Genomic DNA, 27628 nt, shown 5'->3' on the forward strand with positions numbered 1-27628 from the left:
ATGCGATTTGATTTGCGTCCATAGCACTGTGGCATTTTTCTAAATAAGAATTAATTAGTTAATGCACTGGAGAAATAAAACAGTACTGTGCAGTTGAATGATTACAAACGTGTAGTTTTATAAGGCGTTAACCAAGTGCTCGTATATTTATTGAAATCGTTACAATGACCCCTGAGTTCACGGCTACACTTGCTAGCGTATCGTGATATACCAACCATCATGATAAAAATATTACTAACAATTTTGATGTTACATTACTCGTAATTTGACGGTATTAACGATCGTAAAAAGTGTAATCTCTCAGGACACTGAGTTTTCGATGTTATGATCAATAAATGGTTAACTCCGTAGTTGAACGTCCAGGCGGCATGGTGTTACTGTGACATTGCGATTTGGAAATATGTAAATAAACATGAACGATATAAGCGTGAAAATAGTGGATTTTGGTAAGGAACAGACGGGAGTCGATATTGTGGCTCCAGTGGATACAGTGCCTGAAAATGAAGTGGATCCTCTAGCGATAGACGACTCAAAGGTCAAAGAAGAAGCGGAAGTGGTCGAGACGGTCGAGGTACTGGAAGTGCCGGATAAGCCGGAAGTTGAGAAAACGGTGGAAAGCTGTGATCAGAATGCCAAAGATGAGAATTTAAGTGTGAAACAGGATTTGGAAAGTGAGGAGTTGAAATTGCAGACACAACAGATTAAAGGTACACTTAAAGATTCATACAGGATCTTATCTTATATTCAGACATTATTTTAATAAACATTAACACTATTGTTACTTTTTATTTTACTCCAATGCTTATTTGCTCATGCCAGAAACAGTTGCATTGCACCATTTGCTGTAATATTATAAAATCAAATTACAGTTTAAATTTTTTTAATCAGGCACTTGGTGCAATATTTTTTTTACCGAACAGTAGTCATATTCAATATTAAAAGAAAAATATTTATGCAGTATAAAACATGTCTTCTGAGAACATCACAAGTTTACCGTTAATTTATCCCACACAAATTATTCTATTTTACCTATGTTACCTTTTAGATACCTATGTCAAAAATATAAACAAATGAAACCAGAATATGACATATATATTTGCAAGTTAAAACAAAAATATTAGTTTGCTAATCTGCAAAATAATGTGCTAGTCAATCAGTGCTAATAGCAGAAGGTGCAACAAGAGATTTCCTTTGGCAGGATTGGCCCTTAGGACCCAAGGATGGATTTAAGAAGTGGAGCCACCAAGATTTTTGATGTAAATTTTTAGGGGAGGGGGCACTCAGCTTGATCTTGATATCCATGTCATTTAAGCTACTAGACTAAGTTTGGTATCGTTTTCGTATAAATCGGGGATGCCGAATTCATTTATGATTATCATAATGACACCATTCTGAAGTAAAAGCACATAAAATATGCAAAACATACTTTTTTTGTAATTCCTCTTTACGCCTAAACCGCTAAACCAATTTAGTTAAAATTTGGTACAGAGATAGTTTCAGTCCCAGGGAATAACATTTCGTATTTCATACTTTTAATCTCAAAAATCATCCCTTAAGGGTGTGAAAAGGGAGGTGGAAATTTGTATGGGGATCCAATAACCGCTGAATTTGGTATAGAGATATTTTGAGTCCCGGGGAAGAACATAGGATACTTTTTATTAAAAAAAAATGTCTAAATAAATTTTTATTAAAAAAAAAAAGGTGTAAGATTGTATGGGAAATCAATAACGCCTGAACCGATTTAGATGAAATCTATGTCTACATCTTTGATTTAGTTGGAAATGATACTAAACTTGACATGGAACCTATACTTAAAAAAATATTAACCTCAGACGTCACCTACCCTTAAAACCCCCCCACACCCCACCTGTATCAAAAATCTGGGTGACTCCACTTCTTAAATACATTTTAGGAACACAAAGATTGATTGTACCAAAGGAAATCTCTTATTCAGTGAACGCCGTATTTGACCTTTTTATGGCTTGAGCACACTCCACTATAACCCAATATACTTAGACTGTGCGGAAAGAGAAGAGTCGTAGAATGCCATACATTTCATGACTCTTCTCTTTCCGCACTGGCCGCGTAGCCAAGATGCCGATCGCTTACGCTCCGTAGCGATCGAAACGCAACTGTCACTGTCGCACTAATATGGAAGAGTGATAGAGAGACATATTGCTTTTCGTTGTCGAAGCGATAGCGATTGTGACCTTGGCTAGGCCGGCAGGCTCTAGTTGAATATTTAACATAAAACAGGCTTGATAGAATTATCACTACACCTTATAAAACAAAGTCCCCCGTCCGTTTGTATGTTTGTTCGCTATAAACTCAAAAACTATAGAACATTTTCATGCGGTTTTCACCTATCAATAGAGTCATTCTTGAGGAAGGTTTGTGTATACTTTGTCAACTCGTGCAAAGTCAGGGCGGGTTACTAGTTCTAAATAAATTTGACTAGAGTCAGACCAAGAAAAGTCTGCAGCGGATTTGATAGCCCACGCAGTGCAAGTATTATTTTAAACATCAAACTTCTATGAAATTATGACATGACGTATAAATAACACCGGCACTGTGAGGGCTATCAAAATTGATGCAGACTTTTTGTGGCTTAACTCTACGGGTATTGTAGATGACGGCCTCTTTTGGATACCTATTTATATACTTTTACTATTTTACTTGTCATAATTTTTCACTGTCACTTATGTTTATTCAATAAAATTACACATATTTTTGCATGATTTCTTTTATATAGATTTGAATTTATTTTACAGACAGGTGCAAATTTATTTATTTTGTAAAATGCTACATTTTGAGCACCACAACAGTTATATTTCACACCATTATTAGGGTTCCGTATCCAAAGGGTAAAACGGGACCCTATTACTAAGACTTCGCTGTCCGTCCGTCCGTCCGTCTGTCACCAGGCTGTATCTCACGAACCGTGATAGCTAGACAGTTGAAATTTTCACAGATGATGTATTTCTGTTGCCGCTATAACAACAAATACTAAAAACAGAATAAAATAAAGATTTAAATGGGGCTCCCATACAACAAACGTGATTTTTGACCAAAGTTAAGCAACGTCGGGAGGGGTCAGTACTTGGATGGGTGACCGTTTTTTTTTTGCTTTTTTGTTTTTTTTTTTTGCATTGTGGTACGGAACCCTTCGTGCGCGAGTCCGACTCGCACTTGCCCGGTTTTTATACTATAATAAGCCAGTTACATCCCCAAAGCTGAATTTTTGTTAATATTTTTAATTAACACAAGTACTGTTTGTAATTTATGGGGGCAACTAAAATAAGCAGTCATGCTCCCACACTAACTTGTACTGAAGCACATCTGTGTGGTTACTTCCATTGGCTTATGTGCTCCGTCTAGCGGTTGAGGTCTGTGATTAACATTAAACCTTTTTAGGGTTCCGTACTCAAAGGGTAAAACGGGACCCTATTACTAAGACTTCGCTGTCCGTCCGTCCGTCCGTCCGTCTGTCACCAGGCTGTATCTCACGAACCGTGATAGCTAGACAGTTGGAATTTTCACAGATGATGTATTTCTGTTGCCGCTATAACAACAAATACTAAAAACAGAATAAAATAAAGATTTCAATGGGGTTCCCATACAACAAACGTGATTTTTGACCAAAGTTAAGCAACGTCGGGAGGGGTCAGTACTTGGGTGGGTGACCGTTTTTTTTTTGCTTTTTTTTTTGCATTATGGTACGGAACCCTTCGTGCGCGAGTCCGAATCGCACTTGCCCGGTTTTTACACATGATTTTGAACACCTTTGCTGTGGCAATTATTGTAACCTGTTGTAATTAAAGCATACTTTGCATGTGGTCTTTCAACCCCAAAATGCTGTAAACATACCTATTAAAATTTAAAAATCGGTTGCACTCTTGTTTGTAGGTACTTCATGTGTTTGTATTTTTTTTATACTTTATTGTTTCATTCAGTTAGTTCAGCGGTCGGCAACCAGCGGCCCGCGGCAACCTCTCACTCGTGGCCCGCGAGCTTCCCTGGCTATATTGTATGTAATATTGAAAAACAACAATGTCTGATAAAGGCATAAATACTAACAAAGTGCGGCCCGCGTCCACTTCGTTAACTGCTATGTGGCCCTTGGCTGCCAAAAGGTTGCCGACCGCTGAGTTAGTTACACAAATATACATACAGTGGATTCCATTTATAGACCATATGGCTACAGCTACGTTAAATTCAAATCCCATGAATTTAAAGATTTTAAAGCATACTGTAAGTACAAGGTTCATGTGGATATAGCGACTTCGGAAGTAGCGACGGTTTTTAATGAACCATTTGTAACAAATTCCTAGAAATACCATGCAGATATTGGGACCCAGTGTTGTAAAAGGACAAAGAGCTTTTTCGATCTTTTGTTTGCACCCACAGATGGTCAGCAATTGTGGTGACCTTTTCCTTTTGTTTATATGTATAGGTAGGTAGGGATATAGACTGAACACTTGGTCGAAAAGTTTCATACTTTTTATGGTTTAGTTACAAAGTGATATTCTTAGTGGCAACTGTGTGTTAAACTTTTGAATAAGTATGACGCGACGCGCATTTACTATCAAAGAAAAAGCGGAAATTATTTCAAAAATGAAAAATGGTGCGAACAATGCTGATTTGTGCAAGGAGTACAAAGTTTCCCATTCAACAATTTCTACGATGTGGAAAAACCGGGATAAAATATTAGAATGCTTTGAATCCAAATCTTTAAAAATTAAAAAAAACCGCAAACCAACGCACCAAGATGTAGAAAATGCCCTTCTAGTGTGGTTCAAAGCTCAAAAAAACAAAAAGGTACCATTGAATGGTCGTCTGCTACAAGAAAAAGCTAACCATTTTGCCAGACTGTTTGGGAAAATAGATTATGAATTTTCGGAAAGCTGGATATACCGATTCCGTCAACGCCACGATATTGTAGTAGGCAAAGTTTGTAAAGAAGCAGATAGTGTATCACGAAGTGACTGTGATAACTGGCTGAAAACAGTTTTCCCAAAATTGAGTGAAAGCCAAATATGTAATGCAGATGAGAAAGGTTTGTTTTTAGGGTTCCGTACCCAAAGGGTAAAACGGGACCCTATTACTAAGACTTCGCTGTCCGTCCGTCCGTCCGTCTGTCACCAGGCTGTATCTCACGAACCGTGATAGCTAGACAGTTGAAATTTTCACAGATGTATTTCTGTTGCCGCTATAACAACAAATACTAAAAACAGAATAAAATAAAGATTTAAATGGGGCTCCCATACAACAAACGTGATCTTTGACCAAAGTTAAGCAACGTCGGGAGTGGTCAGTACTTGGATGGGTGACCGTTTTTTTTTTGCTTTTTTTTGTTTTTTTTTGCATTACGGTACGGAACCCTTCGTGCGCGAGTCCGACTCGCACTTGCCCGGTTTTTTAAGTTAACTCCTAAAAAACCTTGAAATTTAAAGTCTGTCAGTGGAAAATTACTAAAAGACAAAATCAACATGTTTGTTGCATCAAGTAAGGCAAGGAAAAAAATATTTTTAGATATTTTTGGTCATAGGCAAGGCATAAAAACCTACACTAGCACAAAATAAATTGAAGGAAAGTAAAATTACACAATTTTTGAAACTAGCAGTAAATTAATTATGTTTGCAAGTATTTTATAATAAATTAATATAAACTATACATACTTACGTGTCTTTATCTCTTTACCTTTGCGTATTTCGAATTATAGTGTTGGTCCCGTCATCGTTGTTATATCCGAAATCCACTCTAATGTAATATAAACTAATCTGATATATGTATTTATTTATATAAAGTCAGTTTTGCTCTCATTAGTAGGGGCTAAAACACAATTACACGTTGCAACGTCGTGTCATAGTAAGATTATAGGTTTTAGATTATATTTTAGGCAAGGTAGATGATGTGATGTGCACATTTTTAAAATGAAATATTAAATTTTCCTTTTAATTACAGAAGATCTACTGAAAGAAGATACTATATCATTAGCAAGTACCACAGAGGATCCTACAGAAGAACCGGAAACCCTTCAAAATGGTGCTGACTTTGAGGCCACGCAACCAGAATCAGAACCAATAGCAGCACCCACCGAAGATGTAGAACCCATCCCTGAAGAGGCAATAGAGGTTCCGGAAGTCACTGAGGCTCCTGCCCCAATTCCTGAAACCCCAACAGTATCAGACTCAGTTGTATCAGAAGGCAATACAGACCCAACTGTGGTAACACCTATTGTTCTGACAGTCCCCTTCGCTCCTGCTGTGTCATTAACACCAACTGTAGCTGCACCAGTAGAACCTGCTATCTCAGTGGTGCCATCAGTCTCTGTAGCTCCATCTTACCCAACACAGGCTGTGGCAGTGGCACCAATTATCCCAGCAGCACCAATTGTACCTACACCACCAACTATCACTGTACCAACAGTTCCTATAACACCAACTCTATCAGCAATCCCTGCTATTCCTTTAACCTCGGCTGTTTCAATATCTCCAGTCTCTGCTTCAGTCACACCAGCTGTATCAAAACTTTTTCCAGTATCTACAGCTCTTCCAGCGCCCACTGCTTCACCAGTCCTCCCTTCCCCTGTTATCCTTTCTATCCCAGAGACACAAGTGAAAGAGCCAAGTCCGCCTAAAGAAGTGCCTGTGACGGTAAAGGAGGAAGAGGTGAAATTGCTGGAGAGAATAGTTGAGAAGGTGGTGGAGGCCGATGTGGAGATGATTGAGGCTCCGATCAAAGTGAAAACTGAGGAGAACACTGCCAAACAGACTGTTAATGGGGATGTTGCTAAGGTAGGTTGATAAGAGATGTTAAAAATAAATAATAAAAAACTATTTAAATAGCACATTTTTGACAAGCTCAGAGGAAAGGCAAGTAAGACTGAGTTTCTAAATTAGGCAATTTATGTGGTAATATTCTGCCGAGTTATATCTAAGTAATGCCAAAACTAGTCAAAAAGTGAAAGGTGTTTTGGTTGTGTTGATAGTTAATTTTCCATTGTCCCTGCCACCAAGATGCTTGCAATGGAAGTTTTTTTAGATTAATGGGGATGTTGCTAAGGTAGGTTGATAAGAGATGTTAAAAATAAATAATAAAAAACTATTTAAATAGCACATTTTTGACAAGCTCAGAGGAAAGGCAAGTAAGCCTGAGTTTCTAAATTAGGCACTTTATGTGGTAATATTCTGCCGAGTTATATCTAAGTAATGCCAAAACTAGTCAAAAAGTGAAAGGTGTTTTGGTTGTGTTGATAGTTAATTTTCCATTGTCCCTGCCACGAAGATGCTTGCAATGGAAGTTTTTTTAGATTAATGTCCTTATCTCATTCTGAACTAGATTTACTAGATTGTTACAAAGTTATATTGTTTTAGGAGGAGCAAGCAACAAAACGACGATCGAGCGAAGAAGCCGAAACTGAATCTCCACTCAAGAAACTCTGCCAGGAAGTAGAAAAGACATTCCCTCAGCACGACACTATGATCAATGACTACATACAGACCGCCACCAAGAACAACATCGACGAAATACAAAGGCACACTGAGCAATTACTCTCAGAGATCCAGACACTAAGGGAACTAGCGCAGAAAAAAGAACACGAATGGAACAACATACTACACTTAAAGAAAGTCAAAGAGGAGATACTACTGAGGTTACTGCGTAGAAAACAAGTGCTATCGTTTGAAAAGGCAGCCGATGTCAACGGATCAGACCGCACTGATCCTTTCGACTACCTAAACCAAGCTAAGAACTTAGCTATAGATAAAAGCGATGAGATATCAGGGTTGTCGCTTAAACCGCCTTGCTCTACTATGAATCCTATAATACAACCGCCGGTTATGCCGGTGACGACGCATTTCAACCCTATGGTAGGGTTGCCACCGCCTTATGACAAAGCAGCTCACATGCAGAACATGCCTAAGCCAGTATTCCCTCAACCGCTTCTACTACCTGGTCCGACCATGCCGGGTTTCCCTAGAGACATGAACGGGCAGCTCCCTACAGGTTTTGGTATGCCGATGGGCCGCCAAGGGCCTACTAAGGATGTCAAGTCTATTATAGCGGACTATAGACAGAGGAACCCAGACATAACGCCTAGAAGGGGGAGGAGGATGAAATCCATTCTGAATCCGAATATGATGAACAACCCTAGGGCTATAGCACCGAAGATGATGGAGAACATGAATAATTATAATAATCTCAACAATTTGAATATGCTTTTTAATAATTTGGACATGGTAAGTCACATTTTTTATGTTTTTTCTAATACACTAGCTCTTAAGCTGTCTTCTGTATTCTAAAAGTACTGAAACTAATCATACTGCTACACAATGTACATACTAACTAATAGAGGTCAATTAATATGTTTACAATTAGGTTTTAGCACTTAGCGGCTGATGCAATTGCATACAAACTCAAGGTCAAATGTCATTCAGCAATGTACAAACGTTCATCTATTATTCTAGTGGCTCTGCGACCGAACCTTCCCCGTGACCTCCTCTTTATCATCCTCACCCATGGTTCCGCCAATTTTATAAATGTCCAAAATCTGAATCAACAAGTAGACATCCATATAATTATTGAAACTGCTCCCAAAACTTCACGAAAATCGGTTGAGTAATGCGGCCTGTGGGGAGAACAGACGTACATACGAAAATGTTTGCCCACGCTGAAACGGAGACATTATACGCTCACTCGGTTAAATCATTGATGTATAATATATCTCAGGACTGGCCTTATGGGCAATAAGAATGGGGCCAGTACAGTCACCTGCAATAATATGTTACTCTTCGAATGCCGCAAAAATATGTGACACGCTCTTAGGGGTCATCCATTAATTACGTCACACGAATTTCTAGGGTTTTTTACCCCTCCCCCCTTCTTGTCACACTTGGTCACATTTGGCAAACCCCTCCCCCCTAGTGTGACGTCACATTTTTTCTACGAAATCGCCAAATCGAATTAAATAAGTTCCTAAGTATTATTAATATTTTATCAAAATATTTATGACGATATAAATATTAGTAATTTTATAACCAAAAACTGCTTAGGAAAGAAAATTAAACGAATAAAAACGATTATCGTTTTAAAAACATGTTATTTAAATGTACAGCGAATAAAATAATTTAAATAAATTTTCGGTTACTGATGAAGTTAAAGTGACGTCACAAAGTTTGTGTCTCCCCCCTCCCCCATGACACAATATGTCACATTTTCTTGACCCCCTCCCTCCCCCTAAACGTGTGATGTAATTAATGGATGACCCCTTATTGCTCTACAAATAAGATCCTGTTAGATATTTTTGCGGCTTTCGAGGAGTGACATATTATTGCAGGTGACTGTACAGCGGTGTGACATCGCTACAAAACGATTTGTTGATGAGCTCACATCACGCACGCGATTGGTCGCAACTAGTTGCGGTAGACTGCACGATTGGCTCGAATTCGTGAGTGACACCGCTGAACTAGTACCAGCTTGTACCATTTTTAGTGCCCGTAAGGCAAGTCCTTAGATATAATACGTCAATGGGTTAAATATAGACGTTTTCGGGCAAAAGGTACCACATTGTTGTCAATAAGTTCGATTTTTAATTTAATATTTATGGCAGTGGCGCCTTTTCGACTATTATCAGACCCAGTATTTCAGTCCCGTCATTTTAAAGTGGAGTGAATGTTAAATAAAAACACATGTTTGAAGGATGTATGTTCAATGAAACGCCTCCATCGTAAGGTCAATGTCCTTTATGACCTTAGTGCGCGCTTGGAGCGCTGTTGGCGTACCAGTAAGGCGTGCGACTTTTAAAGGCAAATGGTATAATATATATAGGCTTTTTTCCTGAATTAAATATTAAAATAAAAAACCGGCGAGTCTGCCTCGCGCACGAAGGGTTCCGTACCATTACGCAAAAAACGGCAAAATCACGTTTATTCTATGGGAGTTCAAATATTAATTTTATTGTTTTTAGTATTTGTTGTTATAGCGGCAACAGAAATACATCATCTGTGAAAATTTCAACTGTCTATCAGCTATCAGGCTACTAGCTATCACGGTTCATGAGATACAGCCTGGTTACAGACAGACAAACAGACGGACGGACAGCGGAGTCATAGTAATAGGATCTCGTTTTTATCCTTTGGGTACGGAACCCTAAAAATAAAGATATAAACCTAGGGTTGCGAGTTCGAACTCCGGTTTAAGAAATGTCTATACCTAGCGACCTATTTTCATTGCTCTTAAATGTATTAAAAATAGATCTTAAACTATACCAAGTCATTTACGCCCTCAATGTTACATTACACGCGTAACTTTTTTACATACTCGTACAGAATAGATAAAAGGTCACAGAGGTCAAATCGAGCCCAATGATTAGTCCATTCATTACGAATGGTATGAAAGTCCGTAATTACAATTCACAATTAAAAGTAGCACTCTCAATTGGATATTTTATGGCTTTTTTTATTGCAAATTAGTTAATGTAAGGGGTACGTAGCAATGGGAAACGCTATGCTAACAGCAACATACTTAACTGACTGTAGGTGGCCCTTAATTCGTTTAGGTTTAATATAGGTCAGTTGACAGTGTAGAGTTATGTTTTGACGATAGGGTTAAGCCACGAAAAGTCTGCAGCGATTTTGATAGCCCTCGCAGTGCTAATGTTATTTATACGTCATAATTTCATAGAAGTTTGACGTTTAAAATAATACTTGCACTGCGTGGGCTCAAATCCGCTGCAATCTTTTCTTGGTCTGACTCTATTTCATATTTGTACCGTATACCTACACATTACGTCTAAAATTTCAAGAGTCTCTGATATACACGCGTATTCGGGAAACGAGATAATCACAAGATCTAGAAACGATATAGAGATCAACTAGATTTACATTAGATATCGACATCGACTAGATGTGACTTGGATAGGGGTCCCTTTGTTTCCCATAAAGTTTTAAGTCATAATGTATTGTTTGTCATATTATCGTTAGTCATAAAACTGAAACCGTTAACTTTTCAGGATTTTCGTAACTTTATGCTGTAGATAGGTTGGGTTAGGTTAGGTTTGTTTTATGGCAATCCTGAAAAGTTACGCGTTTCTGAGAAAAACCAATTATGACTAACGAAAATTCGGACAAACAATACATTATGACTTAAAACTATTTGGGAAACAATAGAGACCCGACTTGGATATCTAAGTCATAACTTGTCGAAATCGTTCAAGAGGGCCTCCAGAATCGCGGAAACGTCAAATTTGACATATCTATCTTACAAATATCTTTAAATTATCCATATCGTAACTTGTTGAGGTCTAGTAGAGATCTAATACATTTTCAGAATCGAGCCGTTATTTAATATTACCCTACGAGAGGGTAGATGGTAGGGGATTTTTCGATGGGGGTTTTCGGGGGCGATAAATCGATCTAGCTAGTTCTTATATCTGAATCTCGCAGAAATTGATTATAAAATCACCAAGATCCCGATTTTCGGTCCGACAGTATTACGCTGCGTGTAGGGTTGCCATACGTCCGGATTTGTCCGGACATGTCCGGATTTTTGACCCTTTGTCCGGATTGCGGCCGGACTTGGTATGTGTCCGGATTTTGAGGAATGACCTTATAAAAATAAAATGCGCGCCCGGGGAGGGGGCTACGGAATCGGGCGAAGGGAAACGAAAAAGTACGTAGTTTGTTCCATAAGTCTTGCAAAAGTGTAACTTCTTACTAAGCTTTTTCAAAATAAAAACCATCACTGTTAATACACTTATGCATGTGTTCAAACCATGTATCACACATGATCTTCCACCGCTCCTTTGTGACACTGGCGCAGGCTTCATCCCATGCACTCAATAGCTCGTCATCAGTCGCAGACCGTCGTCCATTTAACTGACTCTTGATCAGCGGGAAGAGACCAACATCGCACGGTGCAAGGTCGGGGCTATAAGACGGGTGGTCCAGCACAGTAAGCCCCGATTGTCCCAAAAACTTCTGAGTTCTGATCGCTCGATGAGCAAGAGCGTTATCATGGCTGAAGTGCCAACTGCCCAGATGAGGGACCCAGAGAGAACATAACTTTTTAACTTTTAGGCCTTGGTGTAAATTTGAATTAAGTGTTGATGCACTAATGTGGAGAATCTCCTCAATCTGTCTGCACGTAATTTGCCTATCAATAGTTATCAGTTTTCTAACAGCGTCTATGTTTTCTTGGGTCCTGCTTGTAATGGGTCGGCCCGGTCCTTCCCCGTCGTCTAAATTATAGTTGCCTCTTTGAAATTCCTTATACCACCTGAATACGGTAGAAAGGGAAGGGTACTCTTTACCAAAGGCACCGAACATTTCCTCGTGGCAATCTTAGTAAGATAATCCACGTTTGAAATTATAATAGAAAATCACTCTGTACTCGCGGTTACCCTTTTCACAATTGTTTCGATCTATTTACCGAATATCACTGCTGGCAGGCTCAACAAAGTACAAACACATCATGTAAGAACTTGTAATTAGTGGCAGATAACCATACGCTCAGTCATACATGTCAAAGCTTGTTAGATTCCTTCCATTGCAAGACTTATGGAACAGCCTACGTATAGATCCACGATACAGTACACCGCAGAGAGCAGTCGCCGCCGGAGCATCGATCAAGCTACGCCAAATCTCTGCTACAAGAAATGTCCGGATTTTTAGGATGATATCCGGATTTTTATTAGGACATTTAATTCTTTCATATGGCAACCCTAGCTGCGTGTGACATTGCCCCGTGTGATTGTTTCTCGAACGCTCCGACCTTGCCGGAATAAAAACCGCGACCCGCGCGACCTTTCATGCATTCAATTGATTTGCGAAACAGTTGCTTTGCTCGCGGACTCCATTTTAGAAAATTGTCTTAGAATATTTTGATCATAATAGACCCAAAAAATCTAAATTAAATTAATGAAAAGAAAGATGATAACAAATTACTATTGTTATAATCAAGAAATCTTTAAATAGATTGTAATCCGCATTATTTCAATTTATCTTTATTAGATATGATTTGTGTTGGCTTTGTTCACATATGTGCTTGCGATAGTGCGTAACCTTAGTATAAGTAGTACCTGTTAGTTTAGTATTATGTTACTACCTGTGAGTTCCTTTAATTGGCTTTCTGTATCCATTATAATTTCTATGGTATTGTCATAGCTGTTGGTTCTCCAAATAAAAAAAATAAAAATAAAATAAAAATAAATTATATTATAACAATCTGTTGTATCGTATATAAATAAATTTGTCTAAAAGAAAGGCTATAATAGGTTTTACTCTACAACTACATACATATATTTGGCCAATGGAATTCAATGGAAAATGTAACTTTTATTTGAAGAGTGAATATACCTAATAGAAGAGGTGTTTTCTAAGAAATGTCCGTGCCAACTGAACTTGTTTCTGAAAAATAGAAGTTGACTCAATCTCGCAGGCACGATTTTTTCTTAGAAGTTACACCTCTTCTAAATTTAATATCTTATTTCTTGTATCTAAATCTTAAACCCTTTTTTCCAGAACCAAAAAGCCATGCTAGAGCGCCTCCAGCAAATCCAAGCCGGAGCGCTGCCCAACGGCGTGTCCTTCAAGGACGTGCTCGTGCAGTTCGCGAACATGCAGCAGAGCCCCGGCATGCCCGGGATGCCCAGGCCTCCGGAGACCGTCACAACCAGGCCTGAACATGTCCCCACTCGCCCCGAGAGGAGACAGCAGACTCCCCGGGAGAGGCACGAGGAAACTATACAGAATGTAAGTTATATAACTTCTCTCTCTGTCTTTATACAAGGGATTTTGTTATGTCTGACCTTAGAGGAGTACCTAAATGTGTAGGTCATACTGAACAACTTTTCTCTGGAGCCAACCTCAAAATCGCGAAAAAAATTAAACGTGATACAACACTTCTTCTGACAATCAGTACCACTATTGTCACTTGGACAAAAACCTACAATAATCTAGGTTCTGTTTTTTTTTTTCAACTTTTTCAACTGGTTTTTGGTTCAACTTTAACCCAATGACATTAAACCGTACGAGTCCAGTCCAACTTGTCAAGGAATCCTATCAAACCTCTGATGTTGAGGACGTTGGGGAGATTCTCGGAGATCCGAAATGTTTTGCCCCGTGTGGAGCCACTCTGCTGCATTCCAGCACCACTTGATAGGCTGTCTCTATGCACCCTCAGCATAGGGGACTGACTGTTAAAGTTATATAGAGGTTTGTTAATTGGTCCATGACCTGGTTATAACCATACTTAGTTACATAATTTCCTCTTAAATTTCAGAAGCAAGCAGAGCGCATGGCCTCGCCGAGCCCGCGCCTGCCGCCGCCGCCGCCCTACCCCGAGATCTCCCTGCTGCCCGTCACCACCAGCCAGGACACACCCACCACACAGAACTCGCTGCTACACGGCATACTCACTAAGGTACGACGACAGATGATCCAACAATGTTACAATTCATAGCACTTTCAGCTGAGATGCCATATAGATTTCATGTTGATTGCGATTCTGTTACACGCTTGGAGGTAACACGGGCGCTTTAATGATTTAAATGCTTAATGTCTTTCTGTATGTGTTCGAAATACCGATGTTTGAAAAAATAATCTGGCACAGAAAAATCGTTACTTAAGTTAGCTTTGTAAAAGCAACTATCTACAAAAAAATTGACTTCATACATCACAAGTCACATGTACAATTCCATGGTTACCAATACAATTTCACACTGGGTTAACGGTTCAACCGCTTAAACCCGGGAATCGCCAACACGGTTACAACTTAAATTGATGCTACATTCATTCCAATAAAGTTCAAAATAGCTAGGTCTAAATATTTTTTACCAAGAAACCACTGGTTTTACACAAAAAATATGGTTGCTTAGAGCCAAATTAAATTGTTTCATAACAGCCATTTTCAGTCGTTCTTTCGAACAACAAGAAATTTTCATGAAAAATAAACAGAAATTTTCATGAAAAATAAACAAAAAATAAACATAAAGAGTAGCTGATTTGACTGGTCGCCAAGGTACACTACCCTATTGATTGGAGCTATGAAACTGAATTTACTCTCCACTCTAAGCGCGCCACAGAATCTCAATCCCACACCTGGCCGCGTAGCCAAAATGCCAATCGCTTACGCTCCGTAGCGATCGAAACGCAACTGTCACTGTCGCACAAATATGGAAGAGTGATAGAGAGACAAAGCGTTTCGTTGTCGAAGCGATAGCGATTGTAGCCTTGGCTAGGCCGGCTGAGGGGCTAAGATGGCCGCCCCTTTATCGTCTATCACCATCGTTGTCACATTCCAACAAGTATATAAGCGCGACAGGCGATAAAAGGCGCGACCATCCCCAGTATTATAATAAAGCATTCATTGACCTCGCTTGAATGGGTGTTGCCAACGTTCCAGCAGGCGACCCCTGCACAGAGTTACTCGCCCACTCTGGCTAAACTGCTGACGTCACCGGAACGCAAGCAAGCGCCCAATCTGCCGGCGTTCGGTCAGGCCAAGGTACCCACATAGTACACGATCGGTGTTACAATTGGCCTTGATCATTCCAAATTCTAAATTTAGATTAAGATGCTGGTTATTTAGTTGATTGGAAGTTGACAACAACATGTTCGCTCTGTAGACGATGCGAGAACTCGCATTAAGCTTTGGATTCCTAGGAAAGCGGTGCCGTCATATAGCGGACGCAAAAAGGCCGTCTTTACGGTGACGACATGCGGAAAGTTACACGACGGCATAACACACCGTCAGCCACCAAGGTCACGCCACGAAACTTATCCAGGAGAGAAAATGGACGACCTTGATTTAGCTTTATTAATTTACTTGGAGGATGAACTATCATCAGAAGAGGAAAGTAACCGCCGCTATATGACGGCACCGCCTTCCTAGGAAACCAGAACTTTAGAGTTTAGTTACATTGCTGACTTCTATTGTTCTAATAAAGTAAGGACGCTAATCACGAAGAATTTTGTACATTGACCCGCCATTTTCTATCTCTATCGCACGCACATAATTATATTGCTATCCCCGCTCGCACAGTGGCATTGACCGCCGGCATCATGGGCGGGACAGCAATATAAATTACGCGCGTTCAAAAGAAATAGGAAATGGCCGGTCAATGTACGAAATTCTACGTGCTTACCGTTCTTACTTTATAGCAATGCAACTAAACTTGCATGCGAGTTCGAGTGCCGTCTAAATGAGCCTTTATACTCAATGGAATTATGTCAAGATAGTTGAGTCAGTCAATCGTGGCAGAAAGTATCTAAGTATTTTTGAAGTGAAAACTTCTTTAGCGGCGCTGAGCACTTTTTGAGGTGGGGAAAAAATGATAAACTCGAGACAGCGTAACGCGTAACGCGCTGACGTCATGGGTGACGGACAATGTTATTCACCAAACAACTTTAGTCATAACGTATCATAATCAGGTCAATTATTTAAAACTGGACTTTTATTTTAAGCAATAAGCTCAATGTTCTAATCTTGTATGGGCTGAATTACGAGGATAACTTTATATCACTCCAATATAATTCAATAAAGCTACATACTGATGAAATCGCTAATAAAAGTGAACTCTAGTACTGGTGAATAAAACTCAAAATATCATGATCAAATATATTTAGATGCCTACAAGAGGTCTACAAGGTAACTTTACAATTTCTATTCGAATTTTAAACAATTAACGCTACAAATTTAAGCTCACTGGCCAGCAATTTCGGAACTAATGTTTTTCAATAGAAAGGAGGATACGTCAATAAAATTATACATAGTGCTGCAGACATTTTGGACTAGTCTTTGAGTTTTCACTTCTGTCGGCACTCCCGGAGTGCAACCCGTTGTTTTTTTTATTGAATAATAAGCAAGTTACAGTAGTTATTATTATTAGAAGACCCATCGTGGGCAAAACCTTAAGGAGGTTTGTGCTGATGGGGAGTTCAATAAATTCAATGAATTGAACGATTGTGGGGATTGTGGGTATTCAATTTAATAGTAATCATCAGATGATCAGATCTCAATATTCTCAATAAATAAGCAAGCTTTATTGATGTTAAAACATTGAGTGAGATGAGACCCACCCTCGAAAGTTTCTTTCAAAATTGTTTGAAGTGGTATGGTGTTACATATATTAAAATTTGATCAGCATACCTATGCAATACGGCTAGAATCTTTCTCAATTCTAAATATTGTAAGTTATTGACTGAATTGTAAATTTTATCTTTGTCGACATCTAAAGTATTGTAGCTAATTAATTGACTGAATTTGTAAATTTTATCCCTCTTGACATTTTCTCTGTTTGCATGTTTTTTTTTGTAATTTTTCTGACATGTATATATCTTTCTAGTGTGTAAGTGAATTGGTGTAGTACTGTAAGCTTGCACTTCATTAAATAAATAAATATAAATATAAATCAGATCAGATCTAAAATATAAATATGCGTAAAAAGCGCTAAGAGTGTTATTTAAGTTATTTATAGGTAATGCCTCTAATGACACTAATGATTTTGTACCTGAACACAAACACACGCCACTAGTAGAAATACTTGCAATATAGACTTTATTATTGCTTCAATAAGATAGAAAATAGATTTGAAACCAACTGTCAACTTAGAGTATCATTGTCACGTTTGGGTGCCCTGATTACATCTTGACATAATTTATCTTTTTATCAACATATCAACTATTTAAAAAGCTTTTTACAATTGTTTGAAATCAACATTTGATCGATTCTACATCGTTTTAAAATGGCAATACTCATCGAATTTATGCCACTCCGTGTCACTACACGTCACAGAGCATACAAGCAGCAAAGCAAATTATATGTGACGTTCCATTGGAAAAGGTACCTTATGGCGGCTGGCGCTTACGTCGCATAGCACCGCAATAGTATTGGAGCCTAGTATTGGATGCCTCAAGCCCACACCGATCTATTGGCTACCAGTCCTATCCCACATACTGCCACCTCATATGCGGAGAGAAAAATGCCTTGGCCTCGAAATACAAAAGATCCGGGCATCCCCAAACCTACCTGTCCATGAAGACCTTCATGATTTTAAAAAGACACGACTTAAGTCTCGTCATCCTCCAGTGCTGAGATTCCATGATCCAGCACCAATGTGTAACCTACGGGACTCCTGGGAATCTGAATGGGAATCAAGATTTCTCCCCGGCGACGTCTTCAAGCCTAATACCAAGACACGTCCTGCTGGCTTTGAGGAGCCCCGACGCGCTTGGTGCATGCTAAATCGAATAAGGACGGGAGTTGGCAACTGTGCTTATTTGTGGCACAAATTGAACTGGTGCGAATCACCAGCATGCCGGTGTGGAGCAGCCGAGCAGACCATACACCACATGGTATTTGACTGTCCTCTAACCAAATACCATGGGCAAGTGGAGGATTTTACCACCATAACCACAGAAGCGGTACAGTACTTAAAAACTGTAAATTTCTGAAGTAGAGTAACAGAAAAACGCCATACGAAAAAAAAAAAGTATTGGAGCGGCGTAGCGTAAGCGCCAACCGCCATAAGGTATCTTTACCTGTGGGACGTCACATATTGTTTAGTGACGACTATAAAATGCCTGAAGAGGTGAATGTAGCCTATTTATTTAGGTTCTCAAGTATGCTATTAAAGCCTGTGCATACCGGATGCGTGTGTGTAGACTTGCACGTGCGGTGTGCCGTCTCATAATGACCTGTATTTTATAACGTGCAGGTCTACGCAAACGCATCCAGTGTGGACAAGCCTTTAGCGGTGGGTGTTTTATTGTTGTCAAAATGTTGTCATCTGTAAATCTGTGTAACGAGCAATATATTGTAGCTGCAAATTTGGCACCTAGATGGCGCTGTACGGCACTATGCGTTTTGTGGTATTATTTGAGTTGTCAAACACAAAGAGTATAGTAAGTATATTAGGTAGTCAAACACTATCGCTCGACAAAGTATTTACGAGGCTATACAGTCACCTACAGATACATACAGGGTGTCCCAGAAATCGACGTCAAGCCGTAAACGGATGATAGACCAAGTCATAAAGCGGCCAGCTCCAACCCCATCTGGCCACTGTAGCGGGCCGATACGACTCACCTATAATGCGGCATTTTGAACGTGTTTTCACCGCTACTAGGTGAATATTATTGTTATTGCTGTCTGTGTGTGTTTGTTTATTTATGATTATGTAATGTAATGGTATGTAATGGTTCTTTAACTCTTGTTACTACAAATTCCATAATTTATTCTAATTTTTTTATTATTGTGTAATCTTGAATAATTACAGGGTGTGGATTTTTTAGTGAATTTTTAAAGTTACCATAATTTTTAAAGAACATGAGTTGGATTTTTTTTTTTGTATTTTTATGATAACTGTTATGACTTGGTCTATCACCCGTTTACGGCTTGACGTCGAATTCTGGGACATCCTGTATATCGGCGGCGGCATATATATAACACGCCTCTATTGTCAAGGCGCTAGTGCGTGTTCAGATATAAATGACCTTAGCCGTTCCGATATATCTGATAGCGACTTTTGATAAAAAAAATTCAGCTGCAATATTTTGCTCAACTTTACTATTTAGGTTATGCGAATTCTAAAACATGGGCTCTCTAATCTTCCACTCGTTTCGTCCACACTTGTAACTCGGCGAATTCATCAGTACCGTCAAGCTAAAGTGTGCCTTGTGCATTATAGAATTGCGGCGAGATCACGATAACGCCGGTGCAGCCGACGCCGCCGCCCGCCGACGCGCCGTGCGAGAAGGAGGAGGTCGTTCAGTTGGTGAGTTCGTAATGTAAACATATCGTTTAGTTACTCCTTTAAACTAGACATGCGCGAAACAGTGCTTCGAAAAGTGATGCTATATCACATCACTTTTCCGAACACGTAATGGTACACTGAGATATCACATCACTCATCACTCGAAACATGACCCGACCGTGAAACAGCGCTCGGGCGCGCGCGAGACGGCCACATTACAGCTATCTCTTACATTACGCAGCGCATCTACAGCACTCTAGTGATTCTAGGGCATCTCGGATCCGTATCGGCGATCGATCTATTTATTACGCGTTGCGTTTTGTCACCTTTATGTGAAAAATTTTTTGTTAGTTCTTATAAATTATAAAATAATGTAATTATGTACTATGTATGTAAGTTTCGGAGGTAGATAATTGCCTATGGAGCTTCCCGATATGGCGAGTATTCTATAACAATGCGTACATTTTGCTCGCTTTGGTTCTGTCTCCGTAAAGTGGTTCGTTTATAGCCATTTTTTTTTTATGGGTCAATCAAGTTAAAGTCACCAATAGTCCCTAAAAAAGCGATTACTCACCAGCACTAATACATTATCTTATCAGAATATTGCCATAACGAAACTATTATTTACACCTTTCACAATTTAATTTAAATATATTTGCAATTTAGTTCACTCAGTCTTTATAAACAACTCGAATTTCTACAGTCAGTCTCGATATGCACTAATTCACAATTAAATTAAAGGATAAACAAGTATTAACTCATACTTAGTTTGCCGCGAACCGCGAAAGTCAAGCAAACTATCAAACATTTCACAACAATAATAATAAACGGTTTTCTTTTCGTCAAATTCAAAATCGCAAATAAATTACTCCATTTGACCGCGTCCTTCTTGTATTATAAGAAAACATTTTAAGCTCTACGCGGACGCATTAGAGTTTTAAATCTATTGCAGAAAATCATATTCGTAAAAATATTAGTGAGTGACAACTTAAACCGCGGCGATCGGCCGAGCGGACCTATCCGAATGGTTCCGAAGATAGCCGAAAGCATCGCAGAGCGAGAGCGAGCGAGCACTGAGTGCGAGTGCGAGCGAGATAACGAAGCAATGATGGCATGGCATGGCGAACAAACATGACACTATCACAAGTGACATTACACATTACGGACTCCGTGTGTAGACTTGAACTGACCGTTCATATCGGCGAGTCAATGTATTTGGAATTGAATCCATTTCGCGCGCTTCGGCCGGTCGTTGGCGCTCGCGCGCTCGGTGCGGCTCGCGTGATGTGTGATGTTTGAAGTACTGGTTGATTTCGCGGAGAGATACGTAATGCCATATTACGTGTTCGAGAGATATCTCATTTGTGATATTACGAGCATTACTTACACATGTCTACTTTAAACCGCTCGCCCACGGCGACTTTTTGTAGCGATGCTTTTCATAAACGCACGACAGCATCGCTACTAACGCGCGTTAGTTGCATTTGCAACGCCCAGACCTTTACAGAAGCGATGCCAACACGCTACTAACGCGCTACAGCATGGTGCCATTACTGAAACGTGTTTGCATCGCGACAGAAGCGCGACGGTATCGCGTTAACATCGAGACAGACGCGCGACGGTATCGCGTTTGCATCGCGACTGAATCGTCTTATGTGGGCGAGGGCACAAAGCTTGCGACCGCATCGCGACTGTATCTATGCGAACGCGCGACAGCATCGCTACAAAAAGTCGCCGTGGGCGAGCGGCCTTAGTGTTAAGAGTCCCCAACTCCCCATTAAGTTCAGTTCTCCGTACATACGTAGTTACGCTCTCATTTTAAAACGACTAGCTAGATTGCTCTGAAACTTTGTACTTAGGATAAGGTATTCTTTTGTAATCAGTTTATGTAGCTTCAGATACCATAGTTAAAAAAATACAACGTATTTAAGTTTTTCATACAAAACTTGTTTTTTCTTTAATTCGTTTGTTTTATAAACTGGAGTTGTATAAACTATTAAACTAATTACAGAACTAAATATACTTTATGTTATTGTATGAGAAAACTCCGTTTGTATGGGGGTAAGGTGAAATTCGGGCGAGCTTGCTGGGGACTCTTATTATCCAGATCCCAATCTCAACCAGTTCAATACCAATGACCTAAACGGTTTGAAAAAAACTGGTCAAGTGCGAGTTCGGACTCGCGTTTCAAGGGTTCCGTACATCACACAATTTTCAACTTTTTTTTTTTGTAAGTATATGAAACGTGACGTGAGTGAAACATCTTGAATAACCCGAATGGCTCAATCAAAAACCAGATGTAACATGAAGTTTTCTGTTGTAAAGTAAAAAGATAAAGATGAAAAGATAAAAAATAGTTTATTCAAGTAGGCATATTACAATGCGCTTATGAACATCAAATAAACCTTTACCGGCTCCAACCGTACACCTCTGCCCCGAGAAGATTTAAAGTAGCTTAGACAGGAAGATTAAATGCCGAACAGTAGTACAAAGTACAAGTGTCCAAATGCGAAGACTGAAGACCGAGCTCCGCCTAGGAGCTATAGCTCAGAGCGTCCGACGGGTCGAAGAGAGATAATACCTACAGGATGGCCAAAAAATAAGTACATTCCCGTAGCCGGGGCGGTTTTAGGATTATACTGAGCTTTACAACTTTTACTATGGGACCAACCCCGAAATAGCGAAAAAAAAAAGTGTATCCTCCCATAGAAAACAGACCAGCCAAAATGTATGAAACAGCCAAATTTTTCCTCGCTATTTCGGAGTTGCACGTTGGCAACGGGAATACACTTATTTAATTTTTTGGCCACCCTGTATAGTGCTTTTTTTTAAAAAACGTAACAATAGTAGCCTAATCAATCAGTACTACAAGTACCAATGCGGCTGTGTGCCAGATACAGCCTATAGTCGCATTTCTTGTCGTCACATTCCGACTCACGCTTGAAGCTTCTTCGGGACGCTTCGGGCTTTCGGCCTTATGCGGATATCGGCCTAGGGCCTTCGCAATAGCTGTCTACATCACGTTTCACTTAAACCATTGCGGCTGTGTCCCTAAAAAACCTAAACCGCATTTTTGTTCTTAAATCCGACTCACGCTTGACTGTAGATTTCTAATAGGTTTTCCTGTCATCTTTAGGTAAAGGACTATTTTGTGTATTTTTTTTCCGAATTTTAGACTATGTAGTTTCGGAGATAGAGGGGGGGAATGGTCATTTTTTGTCTATTTTCTTGAATAACTTCTAAACTTATTATCATAAATTTATAAAAAAAATCTATCTGAGATTCTCACAATGAGCTCTTTCGTTTGACATGTAACACGATATAGTTTGCAAAACTAGGTTTTTAAATTTTATCTATAACCCCCTAAAAGTAGCCCTTATGTTTAAAATTCATTTGTTGACGTTACATATCCGTCTTTGGGTCACAGACTTACATATGTGTACCAAATTTCAACCTAATTGGTCCAGTAGTTTCGGAGCAAATTGGCTGTGACAGACGGACGGACAGACAGACGCACGAGTGATCCTATAAGGGTTCCGTTTTTTCCTTTTGAGGTACGGAACCCTAAAAAACTGTTTTCGAACCCTGGTTTGATGTAACCGATCCACAGTGGAACGACGCCATGCTTGTGGTCGGACATGAGAATTTTCTGTTAACTTTACTGAGATTTAACTGTTAACGGAGTCGAGTTTGAGTTAGGATCTTAGGAATTTCCTTAGGACTAACCCTTCCAAATTTTATGATTGTTTGTCAACACCATAAAACATAATTATGTGTGGAACTATGATATTTTATATGTAGATGTGTTATACACGTTCCAAAATTGAAGCACTCACCTCGTGTCATGTGTACGAGTTTGTCTCAGTCTGCCTGACGCAAGCGCGAAGGTGTACACCGGTTAATACTTTTCCACAAATAACGTGTATTAAGCAACAAAATGCCGACCTGCGTTATGTTGAAATACTCAAATTATCCGCGGAAGCGCAAAAAAATTGACGGCGACACATATCATTGGTAAGTAAAAGCTGAAATAACCCGTTTTTCTTCGGTTTAATCTTGAATTAAATAAACCCAGCCGCCATTTTCGCCGGCTGACAGAACGAGATAAGTTTATGTTCTCATCAGCGAGAATGACAAGGACGCACCAACTGCGTACATAGATTATCATAGCAGACGCGTCATGGTAAGTTGCATTCATTGTTTGGTGCTTGTCGTACGAATAAAAGAAATATACTTAAATTTCAACTTTAATATTGAAGTTTTTTACTTGAACGCATTTTTTCTTGTATTTAAGTACAACAATTGGCAAATTAAAGATTATTATTGGCCATATTATTGTCCGGGTCGCGTCAATTAAGTAAATAGGTATATTGCTGTTTATACAAAGATTACTACAAAATTAGTATTTATTGTCAGGCATTTCATTTTCTCACACAGTAACAATTATTAATAACAAAATTGTTAGTAAAATAAAGGATTTTGTTGTTATTGAGTTTGCTTTTTGTCAAAATGTTTCTATAGTATAAGAAAAATGATGAATAAAGAGTATAATATAATATCTTTTATTTACATAACTAAATATGAAAACTTTTTACTTCGGTAGCGACTATACTGCGTCAAGCAGATCTTGTCAGTAGAAAAAGGCGGCAAATTTGAAAAATGTAGGCGCGAAAGGATATCGTTCCATAGAAAATTTGAATTTCGCGCCTTTTTCTACTGACAAGATTTGCTTGACCATCTATACATTACTACATAAAACTTCATTAAAATGATTTGCACCTTCTGTCAAACATCTTAGTCTTTGATATATTTTTTTTCTTAATAAGTTTTACGCTTCGCGCCATATTCACTGTTTGCCGTCGTGTTATGGTGGTATCACTGATTTACCAAATTCACGCGCAAGTGACAAACACTAGCCGTCTCTTTTTTACTTAGGTATTCTTTTAATTGTGCCGTCTCTTTTACGCATTTGCGTATGAAGTTGTAAACAAATTGTAACTAATGCTGCCGTGACGTTGGCAGCATTGGTTGGCATCATTTTTTTCGCTTGATATGTTAGTGTATGGCTTATCTACATATAAAATATCATAGGTGTGGAACAACTGTGCAAGTGTGCAGTTCCGAAAAAGCGTCTAATAATAATGATGTCCTGTTACAGGACGACGAGGAGTCCCCAGCATCGGAAGGGTCGGCGGCGGCGTCGCCGGCCGACGGCGGGCGCCTGGTGATCGACGAGGGCGCGGACGCGGCGCCGCCGTGCCAGGGCTGCCGCCGCCGCGCCGCGCAGTTCGTGTGCGCCGGCTGCGCCAACCAGTGGTACTGCTCCCGGGACTGCCAGGTGCGTGCCACCCCTAGCTGACGACACGAGCCTGGTGATCGACGAGGGCGCGGACGCGGCGCCGCCGTGCCAGGGCTGCCGCCGCCGCGCCGCGCAGTTCGTGTGCGCCGGCTGCGCCAACCAGTGGTACTGCTCCCGGGACTGCCAGGTGCGTGCCACCCCTAGCTGACGACACGAGCCTGGTGATCGACGAGGGCGCGGACGCGGCGCCGCCGTGCCAGGGCTGCCGCCGCCGCGCCGCGCAGTTCGTGTGCGCCGGCTGCGCCAACCAGTGGTACTGCTCCCGGGACTGCCAGGTGCGTGCCACCCCTAGCTGACGACACGAGCCTGGTGATCGACGAGGGCGCGGACGCGGCGCCGCCGTGCCAGGGCTGCCGCCGCCGCGCCGCGCAGTTCGTGTGCGCCGGCTGCGCCAACCAGTGGTACTGCTCCCGGGACTGCCAGGTGCGTGCCACCCCTAGCTGACGACACGAGCCTGGTGATCGACGAGGGCGCGGACGCGGCGCCGCCGTGCCAGGGCTGCCGCCGCCGCGCCGCGCAGTTCGTGTGCGCCGGCTGCGCCAACCAGTGGTACTGCTCCCGGGACTGCCAGGTGCGTGCCACCCCTAGCTGACGACACGAGCCTGGTGATCGACGAGGGCGCGGACGCGGCGCCGCCGTGCCAGGGCTGCCGCCGCCGCGCCGCGCAGTTCGTGTGCGCCGGCTGCGCCAACCAGTGGTACTGCTCCCGGGACTGCCAGGTGCGTGCCACCCCTAGCTGACGACACGAGCCTGGTGATCGACGAGGGCGCGGACGCGGCGCCGCCGTGCCAGGGCTGCCGCCGCCGCGCCGCGCAGTTCGTGTGCGCCGGCTGCGCCAACCAGTGGTACTGCTCCCGGGACTGCCAGGTGCGTGCCACCCCTAGCTGACGACACGAGCCTGGTGATCGACGAGGGCGCGGACGCGGCGCCGCCGTGCCAGGGCTGCCGCCGCCGCGCCGCGCAGTTCGTGTGCGCCGGCTGCGCCAACCAGTGGTACTGCTCCCGGGACTGCCAGGTGCGTGCCACCCCTAGCTGACGACACGAGCCTGGTGATCGACGAGGGCGCGGACGCGGCGCCGCCGTGCCAGGGCTGCCGCCGCCGCGCCGCGCAGTTCGTGTGCGCCGGCTGCGCCAACCAGTGGTACTGCTCCCGGGACTGCCAGGTGCGTGCCACCCCTAGCTGACGACACGAGCCTGGTGATCGACGAGGGCGCGGACGCGGCGCCGCCGTGCCAGGGCTGCCGCCGCCGCGCCGCGCAGTTCGTGTGCGCCGGCTGCGCCAACCAGTGGTACTGCTCCCGGGACTGCCAGGTGCGTGCCACCCCTAGCTGACGACACGAGCCTGGTGATCGACGAGGGCGCGGACGCGGCGCCGCCGTGCCAGGGCTGCCGCCGCCGCGCCGCGCAGTTCGTGTGCGCCGGCTGCGCCAACCAGTGGTACTGCTCCCGGGACTGCCAGGTGCGTGCCACCCCTAGCTGACGACACGAGCCTGGTGATCGACGAGGGCGCGGACGCGGCGCCGCCGTGCCAGGGCTGCCGCCGCCGCGCCGCGCAGTTCGTGTGCGCCGGCTGCGCCAACCAGTGGTACTGCTCCCGGGACTGCCAGGTGCGTGCCACCCCTAGCTGACGACACGAGCCTGGTGATCGACGAGGGCGCGGACGCGGCGCCGCCGTGCCAGGGCTGCCGCCGCCGCGCCGCGCAGTTCGTGTGCGCCGGCTGCGCCAACCAGTGGTACTGCTCCCGGGACTGCCAGGTGCGTGCCACCCCTAGCTGACGACACGAGCCTGGTGATCGACGAGGGCGCGGACGCGGCGCCGCCGTGCCAGGGCTGCCGCCGCCGCGCCGCGCAGTTCGTGTGCGCCGGCTGCGCCAACCAGTGGTACTGCTCCCGGGACTGCCAGGTGCGTGCCACCCCTAGCTGACGACACGAGCCTGGTGATCGACGAGGGCGCGGACGCGGCGCCGCCGTGCCAGGGCTGCCGCCGCCGCGCCGCGCAGTTCGTGTGCGCCGGCTGCGCCAACCAGTGGTACTGCTCCCGGGACTGCCAGGTGCGTGCCACCCCTAGCTGACGACACGAGCCTGGTGATCGACGAGGGCGCGGACGCGGCGCCGCCGTGCCAGGGCTGCCGCCGCCGCGCCGCGCAGTTCGTGTGCGCCGGCTGCGCCAACCAGTGGTACTGCTCCCGGGACTGCCAGGTGCGTGCCACCCCTAGCTGACGACACGAGCCTGGTGATCGACGAGGGCGCGGACGCGGCGCCGCCGTGCCAGGGCTGCCGCCGCCGCGCCGCGCAGTTCGTGTGCGCCGGCTGCGCCAACCAGTGGTACTGCTCCCGGGACTGCCAGGTGCGTGCCACCCCTAGCTGACGACACGAGCCTGGTGATCGACGAGGGCGCGGACGCGGCGCCGCCGTGCCAGGGCTGCCGCCGCCGCGCCGCGCAGTTCGTGTGCGCCGGCTGCGCCAACCAGTGGTACTGCTCCCGGGACTGCCAGGTGCGTGCCACCCCTAGCTGA

At 42.7% G+C, this 27628-nt stretch overlaps 1 protein-coding gene across 1 annotated transcript; it reads left to right on the forward strand.

The window, feature by feature from the left end:
- On the forward strand, positions 1-27628 carry LOC134669866 (uncharacterized). Its single transcript, XM_063527484.1, has 25 exons — positions 1-707; positions 5965-6797; positions 7377-8240; positions 13521-13751; positions 14281-14421; positions 15403-15504; positions 19688-19774; positions 24912-25091; positions 25138-25239; positions 25286-25387; positions 25434-25535; positions 25582-25683; positions 25730-25831; positions 25878-25979; positions 26026-26127; positions 26174-26275; positions 26322-26423; positions 26470-26571; positions 26618-26719; positions 26766-26867; positions 26914-27015; positions 27062-27163; positions 27210-27311; positions 27358-27459; positions 27506-27628. The coding sequence occupies exons 1-25, from the start codon at positions 413-415 to the stop codon at positions 27626-27628; spliced, it is 4488 nt and encodes a 1495-aa protein (XP_063383554.1). The 5' UTR covers positions 1-412.

This window comes from Cydia fagiglandana, chromosome 13 (genome assembly GCF_963556715.1).
Source record: "Cydia fagiglandana chromosome 13, ilCydFagi1.1, whole genome shotgun sequence".
Lineage (NCBI taxonomy): Eukaryota > Metazoa > Arthropoda > Insecta > Lepidoptera > Tortricidae > Cydia > Cydia fagiglandana.

Coding starts and splice junctions, on each gene's coding strand:
- LOC134669866 (XM_063527484.1), top strand. CDS start 413: ATGAACGATATAAGCGTGAAAATAGTGGATTTTGGTAAGGAACAGACG. Junction 6,798..7,376: donor TTAATGGGGATGTTGCTAAG/GTAGGTTGATAA, acceptor ATATTGTTTTAG/GAGGAGCAAGCAACAAAACG. Junction 8,241..13,520: donor TTTTTAATAATTTGGACATG/GTAAGTCACATT, acceptor CCTTTTTTCCAG/AACCAAAAAGCCATGCTAGA.